This window comes from Primulina tabacum, chromosome 11 (genome assembly GCF_025594145.1).
Source record: "Primulina tabacum isolate GXHZ01 chromosome 11, ASM2559414v2, whole genome shotgun sequence".
Classification (NCBI taxonomy): Eukaryota; Viridiplantae; Streptophyta; class Magnoliopsida; order Lamiales; family Gesneriaceae; genus Primulina; species Primulina tabacum.
The window spans coordinates 1,773,352-1,796,143 of NC_134560.1; the positions used below are offsets into that span (position 1 = coordinate 1,773,352).

At 37.7% G+C, this 22,792-nt stretch overlaps 3 protein-coding genes across 3 annotated transcripts; all 3 read left to right on the top strand.

The window, feature by feature from the left end:
* The first annotated feature begins 3,515 nt into the window (after positions 1-3,515).
* Positions 3,516-6,224, top strand: LOC142519045 (ras-related protein RABB1c-like). Its single transcript, XM_075621931.1, has 6 exons — positions 3,516-3,715; positions 4,181-4,320; positions 4,744-4,826; positions 5,195-5,399; positions 5,492-5,560; positions 5,875-6,224. Exons 1-6 carry the CDS (start codon positions 3,670-3,672, stop codon positions 5,965-5,967), a joined length of 636 nt encoding a protein of 211 aa, XP_075478046.1. The 5' UTR covers positions 3,516-3,669; the 3' UTR covers positions 5,968-6,224.
* Positions 6,225-10,048: 3,824 nt separating this feature from the next.
* Positions 10,049-10,777, top strand: LOC142519535 (uncharacterized). The gene has a single exon (XM_075622578.1). It carries the CDS (start codon positions 10,129-10,131, stop codon positions 10,687-10,689), a length of 561 nt encoding a protein of 186 aa, XP_075478693.1. The 5' UTR covers positions 10,049-10,128; the 3' UTR covers positions 10,690-10,777.
* Positions 10,778-14,394: 3,617 nt separating this feature from the next.
* On the top strand, positions 14,395-15,941 carry LOC142519228 (uncharacterized). Its single transcript, XM_075622172.1, has 2 exons — positions 14,395-15,032; positions 15,108-15,941. Exons 1-2 carry the CDS (start codon positions 15,019-15,021, stop codon positions 15,904-15,906), a joined length of 813 nt encoding a protein of 270 aa, XP_075478287.1. The 5' UTR covers positions 14,395-15,018; the 3' UTR covers positions 15,907-15,941.
* Positions 15,942-22,792: the final 6,851 nt, after the last annotated feature.

Below are 22,792 nucleotides of genomic sequence, written 5' to 3' on the forward strand. Positions count from 1 at the left end.
TTGTGAGACAAGGCACGAAGCTTAGACTTGCCTATCTACTTTATTTCGCGTGTGCAGAAGCAGATACACACCATACATATACATACACGCGTGTGCAGAAGCAGATACACACCATACATATACATACACGCGTGTGCAGAAGCAGATACACACCATACATATACATACACGTGTGGAGGCGTGGTGGCACGTGCGAGCTCATGAATTAGGGATATATATGTGCCCCCAATCTTGTAAAGGCCCCTCAACACGAATTCTCATTGATTATATGCAACCAAGTTGGATCCAAATATTGACATGCATGTGATTTTGGGATACATTTCTTATTTTTAAAAAAAAAAAAAAAACTTGTGATTGACCGATCTTGGTTTCACCAAACGTTAAAAATGTGGTAATTGTGTAACATCAATATTTTAACTAATACAATCGTCATTGTTCAATCGTTTTTTCTGATATGGACAGTTATTACACTCCACAATATATCTTTCAATAATTAGACTATTTGTAACACATGAGAATCGGAATCTTGACATTAGTCATGATTTTATATGTATGATCGAACGTTTGTCGCTTTAAAAAATTTATAGATGATGCTAATGATACAACTCCGATATTTTAAATAGTACATGAGTATAAATGTCACGATTCGATCATTTTCGGGACAATTAATATACCTCAACAAACATTTGCCTTGCTATATAATTTTTTTTTAAAAAATAATTTATATCATTCCATAAATATGAATGTACTGTCTAAAGGTATTAAATTATCCCCTCAACTGACTTATACATTCATGAATCCGCTTCATTATTGAAGTGTCGATAGCTGATAACTCCGTATATAGATACAATTATTATTATAGTATTTATTTATTCTATTCAATATAAAGGACCTAGCTTAACTTGGACAACGACTTCAATGGTGAAGTTAAGCTAACATTTAACTAACATAATGATTTCGATTTTTCTTTACCAATATTTTTTCGAAGTGAATTTACCATACAATGTTTGTTTTGTACAATTTATATTATTAACATGATTTATAAGATATCGTGTTAGGTTGTAGTTTACCTCAGGTTGCGATTCTCAAGTCATAAAAAATTACGAAAAATAAGTTGGCCTAAATTTAAGTGGTTGCGACAAATTCAATTCAAATTTTTTCTCAGTCCCTTTTTTATTATTATTACTGTTATTGAGTGGATAAACCTAATTATAGCACCTCATTAATAGCCTGTAAATAATAGGTTTAACGTTTCTCCAGCACATGGCATGTCAATTAAAGCCTCACAGGTTGTGGGCCGGGCAAAGGCAAACAGGCCTTGGGCTTAATTATTTTTGGGATGTGGCTGAAAAAGGGCCAGGCCTCCGGCTTTTGCTACTAAACTAAGAGTAAGTTTTTTGTGAGACGTCTCACGAATTTTTATCTGTGAGACGGACAACTCTATCAATATTCACAATAAAAGTAATACTCTTAGCATAAAAAGTAATATTTTTTCATGGATGACCCTAATAAGAGATCTGTCTCACAAAATACGACCCGTGAGACAGTCACATGCAGGTTTTTGCCTTAAACTAAAGTCGAGAAATTCAAGTTGTGACGATATTTATGTGACCATTCTCCATCAGTCGGTGCTGGAATGTCTTCCAAATTTGGATCAAGAATGTAGAAGATCTTCATTGCCTTGAGAAGAAATTTCTATTTTGTCTTTGCCATCACATAAAGTACGTACCGTCAACCGATCCAATTTGACCATGTCTTGATTTAAAACTTCAATGTTGCCATGTTTGTTCCACTCTCCATCGTAATTTCAGAGATCAAAACAAAATATAGTTTTTAGGGTTTGAAGATGGTGATCTCCAAAATCCAAATAACGAAAAACCAAATAATCAAATAATTGAAGACTTGAAACACGTACGAATACACTTTACTAGAAACTATATTTGTCCCTCTCAATCATAACACAAACGTTCGATTTTCCTGCCAGCACTTTTCCTAAACGAGAGTTTCTCAGTGCAATTTAGATGGGTAACATAGTTTGCATACTATTACGTTAATCTTATAATTTACACAGTGTGCACCGAAAAATAACGATGGTTGATTTCATTGTCATAAAAAATTGAAAATTCGTGTTTTATTGGCTTATTTAAAAATTTTAAACTACATGCAGTATGATAAATTTTGGTAATCCATATAAATATTAACTTAAAAGTAGGAAGAAATAGAAATATTCAAATTAAATACCAATAAAATTCTTTTCTTCTATGAATGTTCGGATGTTTAAAATGCTACGTAAGGCATAATTATTTCCAAGTGTTTGTTTTTAAAGTCAAATTTGTTTTGAACAAACAAAATGTATTGTGTTTATTAGATATCCAAGTACACACGCCTTGTCCAAAATGCCCAAGAAAAGCTTTCGCCATCGCAGCTGATTCTTGAGGTTCGTCGTGAAGTTTGAATTTTTAGTTATTGTAAACATAATGTATTCATAATCTTTTGATTAACGACAATTTATTTAGGTGTTGAATCATTAGCGATTGAGGGGCAGCAGAAAAATCAAGTTGTGGTGATAGGAAACGGCATCGACATCGTCAAATTGGCTGAGAGATCGAGGAAAAGAGTCGGATCGATGCACCGACGTCGTTAGCGTCTCCGATGTTAATTAAAAGTTTTAACACCCATTATTAATTGTTTAAGATTTGGTATAAGTCCTTCCCTTGACTCGACAATTGTGGTAATTTATTTGTTGATCATATAAATAATAATTCAATTATTTATTATATCACTTCAAATGCAGCCATGCTTATCAACTTATAGGATACTAAATAATAGTAATTATATGAAATAATAGTTGTTTTTTTGTACTGAGGTCCTATATATATTAAATAATGTTTGGCTGTCTCCATATGATTAAAATTTTAAAATGGAAATTATATGAAATATGCAGATTAATGGAAGAGGTGTTATTATTGAAAAAGCCAAAATGATATGTTCTTCCTTTATAAACTTGAGAAAATTAATTTTTTGTCACGTATGTTTGTTTATTTGTCATTTTATTTTTTTGTGCTAAATTTCATTATTAGTGTGCTTTTGTTATAACATTAGTCATTTTTCGACGTGAACTTAATGTAATTGGCTAAAATAATCGAAAAATATATGATTAAATTTGAATTGAAGTTTAATAATATAAATCACAACAAATGGAAAATTGGCTTATTTTTTTGAGTAGGTTTCTTTGTGAGACGGTCTCACGAATCATTATCTGTGAGACGGATCAACCCTATCGATATTCGCAATAAAAAGTAATACTCATAGCATAAAAAGTAATATTTTTTCATAAATGACCCAAATAAAAAACTTGTCTCACAAGATACGACTCGTGTAAGTTTTTATCTACTTCATATTGATTAACAAATCAAAATCAGCGAACCCCGGCCCCTCAAAAAAGAAAAGGGTGAATACGTGTTTTCTTCTGTAGAGAGAAACGATTAATAAAATTCTAAAGAAAATATTTATCCAAGCATCCGTGCTTCGCTGGAACGTATCGATAATCATCAAATCCTTTTTCTTCGTGAATAAATACGGCTAATCATAAGTCTTTCCTTATTCATCTCCACATTTCACGAATTCCAGATTTTCTGTCTCTTTCCCGATCCAGATTCGAACAAAATTATGTCTTACGCCTATCTTTTCAAGTATATTATTATCGGCGATACAGGTAATTTCTACTTTTCTGTCTGCACCTTCTTTTTTTTTTCCGTTTCCAGCTTCCTATCATGTTTTTCAAATCGTTTTTGTTTAATACAATTGAAATTTGACACTCTTTATTATTACTATTTATTTTTCTTTGTATGTTGTGGTTTGATATTTGAAGAAGACTAGGTTTTGCTTGCGGCCTGTAGTTATCTTGGAGATTGGGTGTGCTCTGCTCTTCTTGAAATTTAATTCAGTTTGGCGGATTAGTAAAGTTCTAGTCTTTGTTTGAGTTATTAATTGTTTGACCACATCTAATGTGAAGTGAAGCCAATTCGTAGCAGTTGGTAGTTTTAAGGCTTTGAGAAAAGGGCTCACTGCAATTAGCCGACCAACTAGATTGATTAGATTGATCGGTGTGTCATGTTCGAGCTACATTGGGTGGTTGATTGAGAAAAATCCCAGTGACGTAGAATTTTTTTCTATGCAGGAGTGGGAAAATCATGTCTTCTTCTTCAATTTACTGACAAGCGTTTCCAGCCGGTGCATGACTTAACTATTGGAGTTGAGTTTGGAGCGAGGATGATTACTATTGACTCTAAGCCCATAAAGCTTCAAATATGGGACACGGTAGATATTGATTTCAGAAATCATGCAAAATAAAGTTTTAGTGGTAGCAAACATATTCTTCTGTCTTTTGTGACGATTTACTGGGATACTGTTACTATTTGCTTCTAAATTCGACATTTTCAAATAAAACGAGTCTAAAGAATGTGAGTACACTCTCAATCTAAGGTATAGAAACTGCGGATTTTCTTTCTACATGTTGAGTACCTCTTAGAGTCTTAACTACTTTTATTGAAATACTTTTTACAGTTCCTCCCAGTCTGGAAACTGCATTTGTTGAAATTCTTGCTAATGCATATTGGTTATTCATTTATTGAATTACTGAGCTATGTATAGGTCTGCAATGTATTTTCTGAAACTTGTAAAGCTAGTAAGCCCAAGGATCATTACTCTATTCCTAAATCTTAAGTTGGATTAACTTTTCAGGCTGGGCAGGAGTCCTTTAGATCCATCACAAGGTCCTACTACAGAGGAGCTGCTGGTGCTCTATTAGTCTATGACATCACCAGGTAGCTCTTCCATCTGTGTGTAATATTTTGTGTACAGAACTTGGCTATTTTTATCGTAATTATTTTTTCCCAAAAAAGACCACTGAATGCTGCAAAGGTTGGAACTCTGTGGAAGAATTCCATATCTTGTTATACTGGATGATCTATATAATGACTGATATTTTGAACACCTTTGTTACAACGTCTAATGCTTTGCGTTTCACCTCATATGATTTTGCACCACAGCCCTTTGTAACTACTCCTTTTATCACTACGTTCCATCATGATGCAAGATGGATCGAGCCACTTTTTTTTTAATATATTAAAGGTAATTTCCAAATTCAGCATACTTGATTTTAAGAATTGTTATTTCCTTTACCACGTGTCAGGAGGGAAACATTTAATCACTTGGCTAGCTGGCTAGAAGATGCAAGACAGCATGCAAATCCTAACATGACAGTGATTTTGATAGGAAGCAAGTGTGATCTCGCTCACAGAAGGGCTGTTAGCACTGAAGAAGGGGAGCAGTTCGCAAAGGAACATGGATTGCTTTTCATGGAAGCATCTGCAAAAACTGCTCAAAATGTGGAGGAGGTGATGAATCAGTTCAGGAAACTGGACACCCTAATGCACCTTTTATATCTGTTTTTTTCTTTCTATTTTTGTTTATAAGGAATTATCTGCAGGCATTTATAAAAACAGCTGCAACAATATATAAGAAAATCCAGGATGGAGTTTTTGACGTGTCAAACGAGGTTAGCTCCTTTTTCCTTTTGGTAATGAGTACTCATTTTTCTTTTGAAGATTTTAATTAAGAACGTCTATAGTGGTTCTCATCTTCGAACAAATAGCTCTTATCCGCGGCCTCCGATTTTATTCTCAGTAAATAAACCAAAATATGTATTTTCACCTCAAATAGCTCATGTTAGTATGTATGTATACTATCAAGCAAAATAAAAAAATCTTTTTTTTGTAATTATTTCATTGACCATGAGCGTTACTCATACCTTATAATCAATATACTTTGCAAAAAACTATATTAATTTCTTTTTCTTTTTCTTTTTTGCAGTCTTTCGGAATAAAAGTTGGTTTTGGTGGAATACCCGGCCCATCTGGTGGCAGGAATGGTTCTTCATCTCAAGGTGGAGGTTGCTGCGGCTGAGATATATTTTTGGAAGCACTAGTGAAATATTATTTTAAGCAATTCAACATTTCGTGATACTTCATTATATGGTTTCACTTCTTGCCTGTTCCTGCTCATCTCTTCATTTCTGCTGAAATATAAATTCGATGGTACATTATCAGTCATTGCATAAAGGGTGTAAATTTGGTTCATGGTGTTGTATCAAGCTGCAAACTAGACACAAGCTCTGTTAACATTGTTTTATATGGTCAAGTTTTCTATGTTTCCCTTGTTTACCTTGTTTATGGAATGTGGATAGATATGTCTGCCGGGTGCAGTCGTATATTCGATCAAATATGACAGCTACAGCCTACAAATGCCATTTAAATCATGTAGATGGTACACGTCTTGAAACAAAAACTTTGTGTGGTCACATTCAAAATATTTGTGTGGACTTTCGTACACTCAGATTAGATTGATTATTTTCACCTAAATCTCTACGTGAATTACTATGATAATATATTGTCTGTTATTAATAATATATATTAAAAAAAAACTTGAAGGGCCTTTAATTAAACCACTTCCTTCACCCCTTCAAGATTAGAGAAAAACATATTCATTTGAAGTAATTTTATGGGTGGCCAACTGGCCTGGTGTATGCCAAATTTTCCAACAAACCATTTCGAGAAAGTATGAGCGTAAAATGAGCACTTTTTATCATCTGTCTCATCCAGAGTTTGTATTAAAGGGACTGAGGACATCCCGATGAAGGAAAGACCCGTAAATATAGGATTTTGTTATGCCAAATTTTATCTGTATGCACACACGGTGCATAGTGTCAAAAAGAGAAATGCAAGGGGACAAGGGTGAACGGTGTGTAATTGTTTGCACTCCCTCACGCTCCATGTGTCCAGAAAACAGTTTTAATTAGCTTTGAATCACATAGCCTGTGACTCAAAAATGATAAACGCAAACCCAACACAGCTCCCATGAAAATTGGACACAAAGAAGGGATAAAAACACAAGGCAAACAACAGAAACCAGGCATAAAGATCCTCCTCTCTTCATCACTTTCATCTAATCTTCTTGAAATAAAAGCATTTTCATGTAACTATACATCTCTTTCGTTATTATTTTCTTGTTTTCAGACCGCAACAATAAGATATGGATCGGGCTGGAGGGATAGAGAGCACACAAATCAGGAAGAGGACAAGAGATCATGGAGAAGACGACAAAGAATCCAAGAAAGGGAAGAAATCCGAATTTAGTGTCCTGGACGATTTGATGCATAACGAAAAGAGTTATGATTTTGGGGATGGCCTAGGAGTATTTGATTTTCCTTGGCTTAAAGAGGGCGTGATCTATAAAGGGAACGAGTACTTCAAAGAGCCAGAAGATACATTTGCACCATGTAATTACATAGACGAAGAAGTTTCAAGCACTTCTGCATCCAATCTTGATCAATCATGCGAACAAAATCTACTTATTCCTCCGGCCCGTGATCAAAATTTGCATTATGAGAAATCTGATGATGACAGTTTGCGGTCATTGTTCCAAGCTGATGATCTGGAACCGGTTGATTGCATTTGGAGCTTTGCAATCGATCAGCCTCTTGATGTTGGCTTGAACAAGGCCAGACTAGAGATTTGATGATCCGTTATTTATAATAAGTAAAAAATATCAGCGGTGAAGCACCGTGTGTCGTATACATGGTTCCGTTTTTCGTCATCTTTTCCCACAAATATGGTGATACTGATCTCTATTCCCGCAAAGAGATGTGCAAGCCGATCTTGTACTTGGTTGATGCTTGCGGGCACTTATCCTGGACAAGTTTAGGGCAGACAGACCCTTGGGATAAGGATAGTAGCGCATACAACCCGGAAAAATATATCCAGTGAAGAGTCTTGTTGTATTAATGATTATGTCATAATCAAACATCATGAAACTCAGACAGTTTTCTTTTTAATATCCAAGAAAAAACATAGATACACATTCTTTTTTCCCCAACTAAATCGTATATCACGAGGTTCATTTATAGTCTCTGATAAATAATTTTTCGTCCCTTTAACTGTTGCGTGCAATACTTGAAATATTACCTGGGTAGGTTGGCATCACTTTGAAATGTTGAGCTGCTAATTATTTATTACTCAGTTAATGTAGTTTTTTTTAATACATTGGACTTGCAACCACCATGACCAATTAATGTTACAAAATTAAAACTAACTGTTTTCTTTAAAATGGAGAAAGATATTTCATATCTAAACTAGATAACTAACCACACAAATAAGATTTGATCTAAAGGCCTCGTGGTTTTTGGGATCTTATTTTTTAGTAATGCTAAAAGTATAACCAAAATATCGTACAACGATATTTACAACAATTAAATCGTGAGATTTTATATTGAATTTATCATATTGATAAATGTAATTTTTGTATTGAATTTTCTGTGTAATAAAAATTATTGTTCAAATTTGATGATACGTTAAACATTACACTATTCTTTATCACCAAGGCCAAGAGATATTTGCCAGAGCTAACTGCTTTAGTTTGGTGCCAAGTGCCAACACATAAATATATTAGTTCGAGAAAGAAATATTTCGGGAACTAGCCAATTGATTTGTGCCAGTGAATATAGTTGGAAAAAGAAGGTTTGAACTAGGGAGGTAAATAACCAAATCGTTTGTGAGCTATTCGAAGTTCGATTCGATAAAAGCTCGTTAAGCTCGTTTAATGAGACTCGTTAAGATAAACGAACCAAGCTCAAACTCTACGATATTCGGCTCGTTTGCTCGTGAACATGTTCGTTAGTAAATTTATAAGTAATATCTTACATGAAAAATAATAATTTTGATATTTAATTTATTGATTTAACACATTAATTATGAAATATAAAAATCTATTAAATTTGTTTATTATAATAAATTGACAAATTTTAATAAAATATTATATTTTTTTCTAAATGTATAATTTATTTTTTAATGAATTTAATGAATATTTAAATGTACAATTCATATTTATTGAGCTCGTTTAGGTTCAATAAAAACTTGAATAAGCTCGTGAGCCATGAATATATTCGTTAAATAAAGCTCGAGCTCGGCTCAATTATAAACAAGCCAAGCTCAAACATTCAATAATTCGGCTTGGCTCGACTCGATTACATCCCTAGTTTGAACCATTTTACCCCAAGGTTTAAGAGCATTGTATTTTTTTAATGACCAAAATTATTTTGAAAATACAAATTTATGTAGGTAATAGTAAATACAACATAAATTACTCTGATAGAAATTCAATTTATTTTTGGATAATAATAATAGTATATCCCCTTAAAATATATAACATATCCATCGATTTACTTATTATTATGAAAGGCTATAGTACCAACTTATAAAATGATGACAGAGGCACCAAAGACTCAAATTAATATAGGTTTCAGGTTCAACGTTCAATTGTAACAAATTTTTACTAAAATTATACGAAAATTCTTATAAGATCATCTTGTGATTTAATTTTGTAAGGCGATCTCCGATCCGACCCGAATCATAAAAAAATTTTAGGTCTTGGGTCAAAATATTATATTTCACTTCAACTATAAATCAGATAAATATGTATCACAAGTTTAGATGTGTGCAACGTAAGAGTCAAAAAATGATAATAGATCGTATACACAAGTTTACTGGAGAATGATATTTTTACATTAATAATTTCCTGTGGTCAAATGTAATTATTATGTTCACACTAATTCCGAGAAAATAAATGTCTTATAATCCCTAATCAAATATGATAAAATTCAAAATTGCCCAGCTTTCGACACCCATGGTCCAATTACATTTCTCAATGTTTCAAAGACAATCAGATTATGCAAACACCAAATATACTGATTATCAAGATCAAATCCGAATCTGAAGAATTCCACTAAGATTTACAAAATCCCATCTTTTATTGCGCGTCGAAAGATATACGTATATATATCGTAAAAATGTAACGAAACAACTGAAGTAAATTTCGCCGACTTTGCGTCAGATTACGAACATTCAGTATTAGATCACATTGATTTCTCAAAATACATGAAATCAAAGAAGAGAAACATTGCACCTTGATTTGTGTTGGATTTGGAAAAGAATCCTTGTGTCTTCAACATCAACCCCAATTTGATTTAATTACACAATCGAATCCCAATCGCATCGCTGAAACTAAAGAATCATGGCGGTTTCTGTAGGCTATCTTCCCCTGATTTTCACCTTCCTCGTCGTCTGTTTCTCCACAAATTCAATCCCAGTCCTCTCGGCCACCACCGAATTAGCCACCAAGGTATGCAAAAGCACCACAATTTTCGACTTCTGCCGCGCAGTCATCTACTCCGATCCGCGCGCCTCAACAGCGGATCGAGTCGCTCTTGCGTACATTGCCTTCGGGCAAGCGTATACAAACACAACCAAAGCTGCGGATCAAATTGCTTCCTGGATCAAACCAGGCGATAAAGATGAAACTCAAGTCGGTATGAAAAAATGCCAGCGCTTTTACGGGTGGGCGGCTCAGTCGTTCCGTGAAGCCACGGGTAACATGGATTCGCAAGTGTATGGTGGACTGGATCGATTGGCGGTTATGGGCGAAGGGTACGCAAGAGATTGCGAAGCCAGTTTCAGTGGGCAGCCATCACCCCTGGCTGAGATGAATCAGAACTTGATTAAGTTCTCCAATATTTGTGATGCTGTTTCTCAGCTCTTTCCACAAGATGAAAATGGTGATTTAGTTCTCGTCTGATCTTTTCTCGATCAATGGAATTCTGAATTGCAGATTGTCTTCGTTACGCGATCCTTGCTGCTGTATTCTTTCTTTTCATCATGCTTTTTTCATTGTTATTATTATTATGTGAAAAACTCTCGAGCCAAACACAATAATACAGTAAACATTTCAAACTCCGTTATATATTGTGAAAACACTTTCAGCACATTCAATATTAATCTTCCTATTCACAAAAACACAGAGAATGAAGTGTTTACTAAGAGAAAATCAAATTATTGAATATTGACCACTTAAATCGATATTGGTTGGTTGGTTGGTTGGTTGGTACAATTTCTTTAGTGATTCTGATATAAATAGTATAGCACAGTAGCTTATTAAAAAAGTAATATAGTAAATTAAAAACAAAAAAACTAATTAAGCATAAGTTGAGAATGCTGTATCATTTTGTTGGGAATTAAAGGTTGTGGCTCATGAGAGTTTCATGATCTGTCAATGGACCAAGCAAGGTATGTAATGACTCTCCACACAAACAATCTTATGTCACATCTAAACATCAAGAATACCAAGTAACGCAATAAATATTTCGCAATTATGTCTTTTCGTTCATCGCGCGCCTACGAATATCAGATTCTACAAACACCAAAAATTCGAATTCAACTCTGATGAACCCCACATAAATTTACAAAATCCACTCTTTATTGCGTAAATTTAACCATCTTCAACTTAGATTACAAACATTCCGAATTAGATCACATTAACTTCTCAAAATTCATGAAGAGAAACATTGCACCTTGACTTGTATTAGATTTGGAAAAGAATCCTCCTGTCTTTAACCTGTGACCATTAGTGAAAAAAAGAAAAAAAAAACATGTGACCATTAATGGCAACGACCCTTATTTAATTTCCAAATAATTTCATCACACAATTCGCAGCACTGAAAACTTGAATCATGTCAGTTTCCGTCGGCTATCGCCCCCTGATTTTCACCTTCGTTGTCTGTTTCTGCACAAATCCAATCCCAGCACTCTCAGACAACAACACGACCGACGAATTAGTCAACAAGGTATGCCAAAGCACCACGATTTTCGACTTCTGCCGCACAGTCATCTACTCCAATCCACTCGCCAAAAACGCCGATCGATTCACACTTGCGTACATAGTCTTCCGTGAGGCGTATACAAGCACAAGCAACGCCACGGATCACATTGCTTCATGGATCGAGACCACGAAAGTAGGCTATAAAGATGAAACCCTAGTCGGTATGAAAAAATGCCTACGTTTTTACAGGTGGGCGGTTCATTCACTCGGCGAAGCGCTGGATAATATCTATTCGGATACCTACTACGAACTGGATCGATCAGCAGCTGACGCTGAAGGCTACGCACGAGATTGCGAAGCGAGTTTCAATGGCCGGCCGTCTCCCCTGGCTGTGAACAATCAGGATTTGATCAAATACTCGAAAGTTTGCCTCGCTGTTTCTCAGCTATTTCCATATGATTGAAATGGTGATTTAATTCATTCAAAAAAAAAAAAGAAAAAAAAATGGTGATTTAATCATCATCAATCTTTCTTAATTCCATATCAAAGCATATAATATGTTTAAGATATCTTTTGATATTTAATCTTTCTAATTTTTTACTTTCGTTTAGTCATTATTTTTATTGGATATTTGGGTGCGATTTACTGATTTTGAAAAAGTATATATATTTTTTAAAAGAATGCTTGACTCCCTTAAAAAAATATGCCAACTTATATATTATTTGATATTTAATTTCTAATTTTTTTTCCCATGAATTCTGGATTTCTAAATTTATATAAAAACTATACAAATAGACAACACGTGTTAGAACGATTAATCCAAAAATAGTTTATCGACCTATTATTGTGAAAATACCCTGAAATCTGAACATCCATCTCTTCCTTCGTTCATAATATGTTAGTAGTGAAAAATCCATACCCTGTACAAACCAAATCGAGTTATTTATTACTCGGGCCAGTGCTATAAATTCTTTTTTTTAATAAATATTCGGATTATTATACATTACATTATATACAATTATTCAAAAATCAATATATATAGTAAATTTTTATAAAAAAATGTAAAATAAAAAATTTCGTGGCAACGACATTTCCATGATCTGTTAGTGAACCAAAGTCAAAGGATCCTGAATTCATGTTCCATTTGTTGTGTCCCAGCAATGTGACTACTAACTACATCACATGCAAAGCATCTGTGATTAAATCATCTCAAGACAAAACTAGGAAAGCTACAAATTCTGCGTTAGATATCCGAGTTGATAGAGTAGGTAAAATGCTTTCGATTCTTCTTACTGATACTTTGTCGGCGAGCTTGTCACACATCATTTGTTCAATATGATTTATTTGACTAACTTAGTTTGCATGCTATTGCGTTAGTCCAGAAATTTACTCAGTGAGAACTTTTAACGTCACGTCATAAAAAACACTACATTCTTCGTTATTGTACAATATGGAATTAAATTCTTCTGATTGCTTTTATTACATAGAAAAATGTTATAAATGATTTATGACGTGTAATAAATTCATCTCATTGAGTTTAAAATTTATACCTTTTTTATCTGGTTTAATTTATGTCATATGTCCGATAAACTTGATTAATTAACTATTGAATATAATTTGCACAATTTAGTTAATTTATCTTTATTTTTCAGTAGTCTTAAATTATATAAGATGTAATAGAATTTTGACGATTTGACATTGTAAGATTTTCAAATAAACAATGAATTAAGTTTTTTCATAAAACTTGTAATATTCATTTGTGTACTATGATAGTGTTTGTCACGAAATTTGCGGGCGTGCCAGGCACGTGTTCGTGCCAAATTTGTGAAATAATCCGACTTCTAATCAAACGTTACGAATCTTGATTCGATCGTTAGTTCTAATTCCCTCAAAATGGCTCCAAAAATAAGAACGTGAAATTACGAATATAATGAAATTAAAGGGGGAACTCATAAACAACATCAACATATGTTATGCCGTTATAAATTCGAACAAAGTTTTTACAAGAAACTGGAATAAACATCTGAAATCTATGGAAGACGATTGCTGATATGAAAGCAAAGCTGCAGAGAAGTTGCTGTAGACTTTTTGTCGATTGTTTTTGTGTGTCCCTCTATCTGACTATCTTTTCCCTTTTCTCACATTCCGCACAGCAGTTTTTCCCCTTCCTCCATCACTCCACGTTCTTCCATGTCGGGTAATGGCAGCGACTGATACTACGTTGATTCGTTGGGCCAACTGCAATTTTACTTGGGCCGAACTTTGGGCTTCATTTAGGCCGAATTTTGGGCTTCATTAATATCAGGCACAACAATTGCCCCCCGTAGCCAATTTGGCCCATGGGCCAATTTGGCTATGTTTTAGCGTGTCCCTTTTCTCTAGACTTTTGAATGAGCCCAAATAATACCTCGTTTATGGGCCGAATCAATCTTCCTAAGATAGGATAACAGGTGAGACATCCTTTTTTTTTTTTCAAAAAATTAGAATTCCCTCGCACAGTTCCCAAACATCCCAATTTTTCTGGAGTCTTTCAAAATGAGATTAATCACTGAAATCCTCTCACAATAAAAGATCCTGATTTATTTTGTTTCTCTCCACTTTCATTTCTTGAACTCCATTCCTCGATCTCCGCACCAAATTCCTACAAATCTCATACACTCCCTTCGTTCCTTCCTTAAATTGCCTCATCACCATACCTCTTCGCTGGAAAACAGAAACGTCACATCGTCCTACCGACCTTCGTTCCTTGATTTCACCCACCGTCCGGACGCTTTTAGTCGATTGCGAACCTCAGCGTGTGGCTCGATTTGGGCGCAACCAGGGCCCGTTCTTCCTTCGCGCGACTCGCCCTCCCCGCGATACTCTTCGTGGAATACCGGGAACCATCCACCTCTCCGTGGGTTTTGCACTTCGGTTGACGTGGGCTTCCCTTTGCGCAATTTGGTTTATTCTCCTCGCAATTTGCTGGCCGTGCAACCCCAGGAAGCAGGTAGGTTCTTGGGTTCATTCCTTCAATTTAATATGGTGGAATTAATTGTGTGAACACCCTCTGTTTTTGTTCGAAACTTTGCGTTGATCCATTAGGGTGGGCTTTGTTTGAGCACTTTTGATAACGAAATCCTCATGCCGTTTGATGCTCTTTTCTGTCAGTGTTAGTTTTCTCTCCCGTAGGGATTTCTTGGTTTAAGATATGAAGTAGCTTGTGTGTATTAACTCGCAGGGACAAGCAGTGATTCTTCACTTGTGAGCACCCATCGTTCTACCAGTAGAAGCCAATCTCTTTCATCCAGCAGCAGATTCATTACCGGGATGTCTACCTCTGGGTATGTTTCATCTTTATCTGGGTGTACTTTTTTAAGTCTCAATTCATCCTACTCTGAATCTAATGCCATTTGCAGACCCTTGACGATCATTGAGGAGGACTCTAACTCGGTGGAAGTCTTTAATCATACCATTGATCCTTCCTATATCCATATTCCTTTATCCACCGAGGCCACCAACATGCTATTCCCTCTGTCCATCCTTGAGCCAAACGCTTTATTGCTAAATCGCACCGTTGTTCCACCCTTTGAGTTTGCCAAATTTAAATCTTTACCCAGGGGAGATATTAACTGGAATGTTTGGGTTGAGAGGTTGAAAAAGTTTGATGGGGGAATGTGGCGAAAACAGTGCCTTTACCAATTCATCCAAATGTCCACCACCGACCGTACTTTCAATCTCGACCTCATCGAGGGTGCCATCCGGCTGTGGGCACTGCCTTGTAATTTCTTCATACTCCCATGCGGCCCTATGTCCATCACTCTTCAAGATGTTTTGCATCTCACTGGTCTTCCCATTCTAGGGAACGACTTTGCTAGCCTGGCGGATACCCGTGACTTACCTCAGCTCCCTGAACAGTATTGGAGCCCTTCTTCCTACTCTCAGATTATCAGGTCCTGGAGCGCTCTCAAGAGGACTTCCCCTACCAGCGAAGAACGTATATCCTTTATGTGGGTACTGATATGTAAGTATCTTTTTTGTCCTTCTTCTGGTAAGCCGACTATGGAATATCTGGCCCTTGCCAGGTCCCTGAGCGCTGGAAATGTACACGGTCTTGGTGTGATGTTCTTGGGATCACTCTACCATTGGTTGAATGTTGCCGTGAATGAAGTGCCCCTCTCTAGACTTAATGGGGTCATGTGGTTTCTTCAGATGTAGGCTGTTCTCTTATTTTCCTGAATTAAAATCCCCACCCGGACTTCTATCTGAGAGGCTGTCATGGAAGGAACTCCTAGCTTGCCAGAGTACTTTCACAGTTGCAGGAGTGTGTGATTTTATGCGATCTCTGCCCTTCTCTCGGGCAATTCAACGTCCTCCTTTCCTCCCAATCACCGCCGATGATTACCCGTGGATTGGGTATATGGCTACCAGTAAAGCGATAGACGTATCTTCTTTGGTTAAAAATGTGCGGACCGTCATCCTACATCCTCGCTTCCTAGTACATGACGGGGTGTCCCCACGTGATCAGAGTGCCCATATTTTCGAGTTTTACAATCCAACCTTGTACCCCTCCCAGCTAGGTTTATGTCCGACCGTGCCTTCAAACGCTTTATATCTGCCTCGCTCCCTGAATGAGATGACGATAGCGGAGTTGTCTCAAAAAAAATTCACTTCACTATCGTTGATTGAATTATCGGAGCAAGTAGAATATTTCAAGACCCCTGTTGTGGAGGCCCCCATTTCAGTCTCCGATGACTACCTTGCGTGGTGGACTGCAAGATACAATTGTCTTATCCCCGCAGAGCTGGACATGTCAGGTATATTTCCTCCTGCCTTTGGTATGGTTTGCGACTCTCAGCTTTTAAAATATTATATGTTTTGATATGCAGATCTTCAAAGTCCCCGACAAGCCCTGGATCTGTCGGTTGCAAGGAATGATAGAAAAGGCAAGGAGGGGAAGCCAAATCCTACCCAAGTGACTCCGTCTGCTCAAGTGAAACAAGTATCTGTTCCTTCGCCGTCAAGACGGCGGACTCGATCTACCACTCATTTGTCTCGGGCAATCCAACCACCCACCTCCATTCCTTCAGCTGGCCTCTGTGACGGTGGAAGAACTTGACTCTTCCTCAACCTCCAGCCCTTCCAGAGAAACCGAGTCGGATGAGCACATCCCTTTGGCCACTCCTTTGGCCTCACTCAAGCGTAGAAAAGTTCTTCCCGGGGGTTATTTTGATGATGTGGCAGAGAAATCTCCCTCGGCTGGCCCCCACTTTCAGGTAACAACCATTCTACTCTCCCTTTCATTGTCAGTTATTTTTTTTTTGGGTCTCACCTTCTCTTTAGCATTGTAGGATTTATCGGCACGGAGGGCGATGGTCTCTTTGGTTGAAGAGAATCAGGAATTTGACTTTAGCTTTTTAGATTCAGGGGCCTCTCCTACGGTTTCTTCTTCTAATATTCCTACTGGCTTGGAAGTAGCCACAGCCAAGGCTTCGCTGCTGGCATTTTCTAAATATAAATCTCGATGCCTTAGGAACCATGGAGAAAAGCACCATTCTGTCTGCCATGTCCATATTGCAAAGTAGCCCTGATTTTTCCTCCGCATCCCCGTTGCATGATGTACTGAATACTCTGCCAGTCTATGTTTTCTGCTTTTTAGGCTTCGAGTTCCACTTGTTCCGAGACATTGATTCAAGTAAGAAATTTCAAGGGACAGAAAGAAAGATTGGATAGCCTACTCTCCGAGAGAAAAACCGCCTTATCCATTTTGCATCAAAAGACCGCAGAGTTCGATGCCAAGGAGGAGATGGTGAAGAAATTAGAAACGGAGCTCGCTCGACACAAAGCCGATATGGTAACTCTTTTGCACGAGAGTGAAGTTGTAAAAGCTTCCTCCGATAAACTCAAGATCGACATTCAATGCCTGGGTGATGATTTGATAAATCAGAAACAAGCCTATCAACAATGGGAGGATGACTTGAAGGCTGCTGAATAGACTCGAGCCGAGTGCCTGTGCAAATGGGAAGAATTGCGCCAACTTGATCTTTCTTGATCTTTATGGTGATCTTATTTTAGGTTTTGGCATTTTTATGGCGTTTCTGGACCATAATGTAGTATTTTCTTGACATGTTGCACCTGCTTTTGAATTTGCCATGATTTGGCTTGTTCCTTTTTCTGTTTTGTGGATGCTGGAGAATGATTAAAACTTCATTTTGTTGTGATACCTGCTGCTTGGGATTTACTTGCAGGCTGCCAAAATTTTTCTAAAACTGAACCTTTAATAATGATGCCAACACGTGCAAATTAACACACATTCCCAATGAACGGCCGAACCAAATTCCGAATAAAGCCCGTCGGCATTTCAAGACATGCACTAAATGAACTTCGCTTTGTCACCAACTTGGCCCACTAACACAATGAGCATTTTACATAAACTAATTACAACGGACTCCATGAGCCAACATTTATTTATTTACATGTACTTCATCACTATTTACAAACAAGTTCAGCAAGGAATGGCTTAAAAGCATATTCCTTGCATATTCATAGGAACTCCTTACGAGTTAATTATGACAGATCTAAACAAAGTGGCCATTTAGCCTACTCTGTACTGCACTCCTTCGCATCCCGCTTCATGAACCCTTCGGCTCCGACATCTCTACCCAACTACTGGAATAATAGTGCTTTAAATACTTGCCATTAATGCACCTTCTATATGGCCTCCCATCCAGACTTGACAGCCAATATACGTTTCCATCTAAAACTCGATGAACTTTGAATGACCCTTCCCAGTTGGGCGACCATTTGCCGAGTTCCCTGTCTTTGGACCCAAGAGGTAGGATCACCTTCCAAATCACGTCTCCTTCTTCAAATATTTTCTTGTTCACACGTTTATTGTAACTTCTGGCCACCTTGGATTTCTGAAGCATCAAAGCATTATATGTCTGCATTCTCAAGCTCATCCAAATCCTCAAGTTCCATGATCATAGCTTCCGTGTAACTCTCTGGTTCCAAATCATTCTGCTTCATCACTCTCAAAGAAGGGATCACCACTTCCATAGGCAATACTGCATCATGCCCATAAGTTAAGGTGAAAGGGCTTGTACCAGTAGCACTTCTCTTTGATGTCCGATAAGCCCATAAAGTTTCTGATAGCAGACGGTGCCAATCTCGGGGATTATCCTCCATCATATTTTTCAATATCTTGATCAATACTTGGTTTGAAGTTTCAGCTTGACCGTTGGACTGGGGATAATGAGGTGAAGAATTAATCAACTGGATTCCGTAATCCTCGGCAAATTCCTTCATTTCTGACCCCACGAACATAGTTCCCTGGTCGGTGGTGATCGATTGCGGGATTCCAAATCTGTGAATAATATGCTCCTTCACGAATGTAACAACATCTCTCTGTTCCACCTTCTTCATAGGAAGGGCTTCAACCCACTTGGTGAAAAAATCGGTAGCCACAATTATAAAGGAATGTCCTTTAGATGAAGGAGGATAAATTTTCCCTATCAAATCCATGGCCCACCCCTGAAAGGGCCATGGCTTTATGACGGCGTGCAATTCATCAGCTGGTATTCTCTGGATATTTCCGTGTTTTTGACACCGTTGACATCCTCTCGAATATCTTATACAATCCTGCAGTATCGATGGCCAGTAATGGCCATGTCTGCGGATTAACCACCTCATTTTAACCCCTGACTGGTATGCCCCACATATTCCTTCATGGACTTGCTGCATTACTCTCATGGCCTCTGGGAAACCCAAACATCGCAGCAATAAACCATCATCCACTTTCCTGTACAGTTCATCTCCCATCAAGATATAATGTAAGATCCTCACCTTCAAACCATAATGCACCTTCTGTTCAGGATTTCTCGATGCATCTTTTATCTCATCTCTCCAATCCCCAGCGAGGTCAACATCAATATCGAAAGTATCCACTTGTATTCCTCGCTGTTGAATGGAAGGATGATTTCTTTTTTGTATCAACAAGAGTTTGCGGGTGAGCTCGGGCGACATCTTTAAACCAGAAGCAATTTGAGCCAATTCATCAGCTTCCCAATTGTCTTGCCTTGGCACATGTTGGAACGTCACATCTTCAAAATCATCAAGGAGCTGTGAAGCAGCAGTAAAGTAAGGGGCCAACGCCAAACTCGAACATTTATATTCCCCTGACATCTGCTTAAGAACCAACTGGCAATATCCGATAATCAACACATCTTTAGCGCCCAAATCTCGTAAAATCTCTAAACCAATCACTAATGCTTCGTATTCAGCATGATTATTGGTGCAAGGAAAGTCTAGGTTGAATGACAAGGCAGTCTTCACTCCCGTTGGGGATGTTATCAAGACTCCCACCCCTGATGCCCTCTCTGTGCTGGAGCCATAAAACTTTAAAATCCAAGGCTGATCAACATATAATACTGGGATATCTACTGGTGCACTCCCTGCCGTATCAACCATAGGGTGGTCTGCCAGAAAATCCGCAATGGCTTGGCCTTTCATGGATTTTTGGGGGCAATAAATCAATGTGAATTCGGCCAATGCCAGCGACCATTTGCCAATTATCCCAGTCAGGATAGGCCTATGAAGCATGTACTTGACAAGATCTGTCTGCGAAATCACATAAACTCTTGAATGAATCAGGTAATGCCGCAGTTTAGTACATGAATAATACAACGCCAAACACAACTTTTCTACGACTGAATATCTAACCTCCACCTCTGTTAGTGATCGACTCAGATAATAAACGGCCTGCTCATGATTCTCTTGGTTATTTTGTGCCAAAAGACACCCAATAGAATCCTGAGCGGCCGATATATACAATTTGAGGGGAAAACCATGTTTTGGGGGCATCAAAACAGGAGGTTTAGACAAATACTCTTTTATTTTATCAAAGGCTTCTTGGTGACATTTTTTCCATTTAAATTCCTCCGATTCTTTCAACTTTAATAATAGAGAAAATTCACGAGTTTTACCTGCCAGGTTTGAAATAAATCTTCTTAAATAATTTACCTGACCGAGGAATCTTTGTAGCTCCTTCTTGTCCTTCGGTGGCATCGCTGCCATAATGGCTTTAGCCTTATTTTTGTCCACCTCTACTCCCCGTTGGTGAACTAAAAACCCAAGGAAATTCCCAGCTTGTACACCGAAAACACATTTCAAAGGATTCAACTTCAAGTTGTGCTGCCTCATCCTTATAAAACTCTTCTTAAGATGGCCAAGGTGATCTGCTGCTTTTCTTGATTTCACAACAATGTCATCAATGTATACCTCTAAGCACTGACCGATCATGTCATGGAAAATGGTATTATGGCCCTTTGGTAGGTTGCCCCCACGTTTTTCAATCCAAATGGCATAACAAGCCATTCGAACGTGCCAATCGCTCCAGGGCATCTAAAAGCTGTCTTGGATACATCCTCCTCTGCTATTTTTATTTGGTTGTATCCTGAAAATCCATCCATAAATGACATCAACTCATTTTTTGCCACTGCATCGATTAACATATCAGCTACTGGCATGACATAAACGTCTTTCGGGGTGGCACAATTTAAATCTCTGAAATCTATGCAAACTCGAAGCTTCCCATTCTTTTTCATGACAGGGACTATGTTTGCCAGTCACTCCGTGTATCTTATTGGGCGGATGAATTTTGCTTTGAGCAATTTTTCGATCTCTTCTTTCACCCTTGCTTCAATCGCCTTGGACATCCTTCTAGCCGGCTGTTGGTATGGTTTGAAACCATCTTTAATTGGTAGTCGATGTTCCACCAATTTACGGTCTATACCCGGCATATCTTCATATTCCCATGCGAAACAATCTTTGAATTCCATGAGAAGTTTCACAATTTCCCCTTTCATCTCTTCCCCCAATAAGTCACTGATGTACGTGGGTTTAGGACATTCCACAGTTCCCAGATTCACCTCTTTCAAAGGGTCCTGAGTCTCCGGCTGCCGATCTTCCATTTGAGCCGAAGCTAAGACTATGTCTTCCAACTGTAACTTTGTTTCCTCACTATTATCAAATCCGTCTTCAAATATTACTTCAATTCCATCAATGTCCCATAATTCCTGAGATTGTATTTCAGTCACCAGCTGCTGCAATGTGGCTTTCCACTCGGAAGTTGCAGCCACTTCCATATCTTCCTTAGTGAATTTAATCATCGACCTCCTCGATAATAGGTCGAACCATGGGTCTAGGAGAGACCATGGCGGTGGGTTTAGAGAATTTTTTCAACTGCTTCCCTTACTTTCTTGGTGTCCATGTAGACTGCTCCTTGCTGTCCATTCACCTTGTAATCACGAATTCTGATAGGTCCGAAGGCTCCATCATAATATCTAGCCTCAACTGCATTGGAATTAGATTGATACGGCTGTGAATCAGCCTGTACCACTTCCACTTCATCCCCTTTCCACATCAACAATAATTGGTGCATGGATGATGGTACACAATGATTGGTGTGAATTCAATCCCTTCCTAACAAAGCGTGGAAACTAGCACTGGAATTTACCACAAAAAAGGCTGACAACGAAGATCGGGACCCTACAGTGATGTTTGCCGGCAACACTCCAAGAGTTTTTGTAGACTTCCCGGTAAAGGCTGCCACAGAGACTTCAGTAGGAATTAAGTCCTCCACATTCTTCCCCAATTTCTGAAGGATTCTGTACGGAAAAATATTCACAGCAGACCCATTATCTATCAGCACTCTAGACAACGGCTTTCCATTCACATGCGATACAATATAGAGTGGTTTGATATGCATAGTCATTTCGTTGGTGGGTCGCTTCATCAATACTCTTTTCTCTTCATCGACAAAAACACCCACGCTTTCATTCACAATATCGGATTGAACGGATTCTGCACCAATTTGATTTACAGTGAATACATTGGATTCAAATGTCCTTTTGCGTTTAAACTCCTCTGGCAACATTAACGAGCCAGTGGCACATTCAAACGAAATCAGAATCTGCCCCACTTTGAAGGTAGCCCTTCTTGACTGGTTCACTGTCTTCCTCAGATAACAAGTCATCATCTTCTTCCTCATTATCTTCAGTAGCCTTCCTCTCAAATTTCTTCTTTTCTTTGAACGACTCCTCCA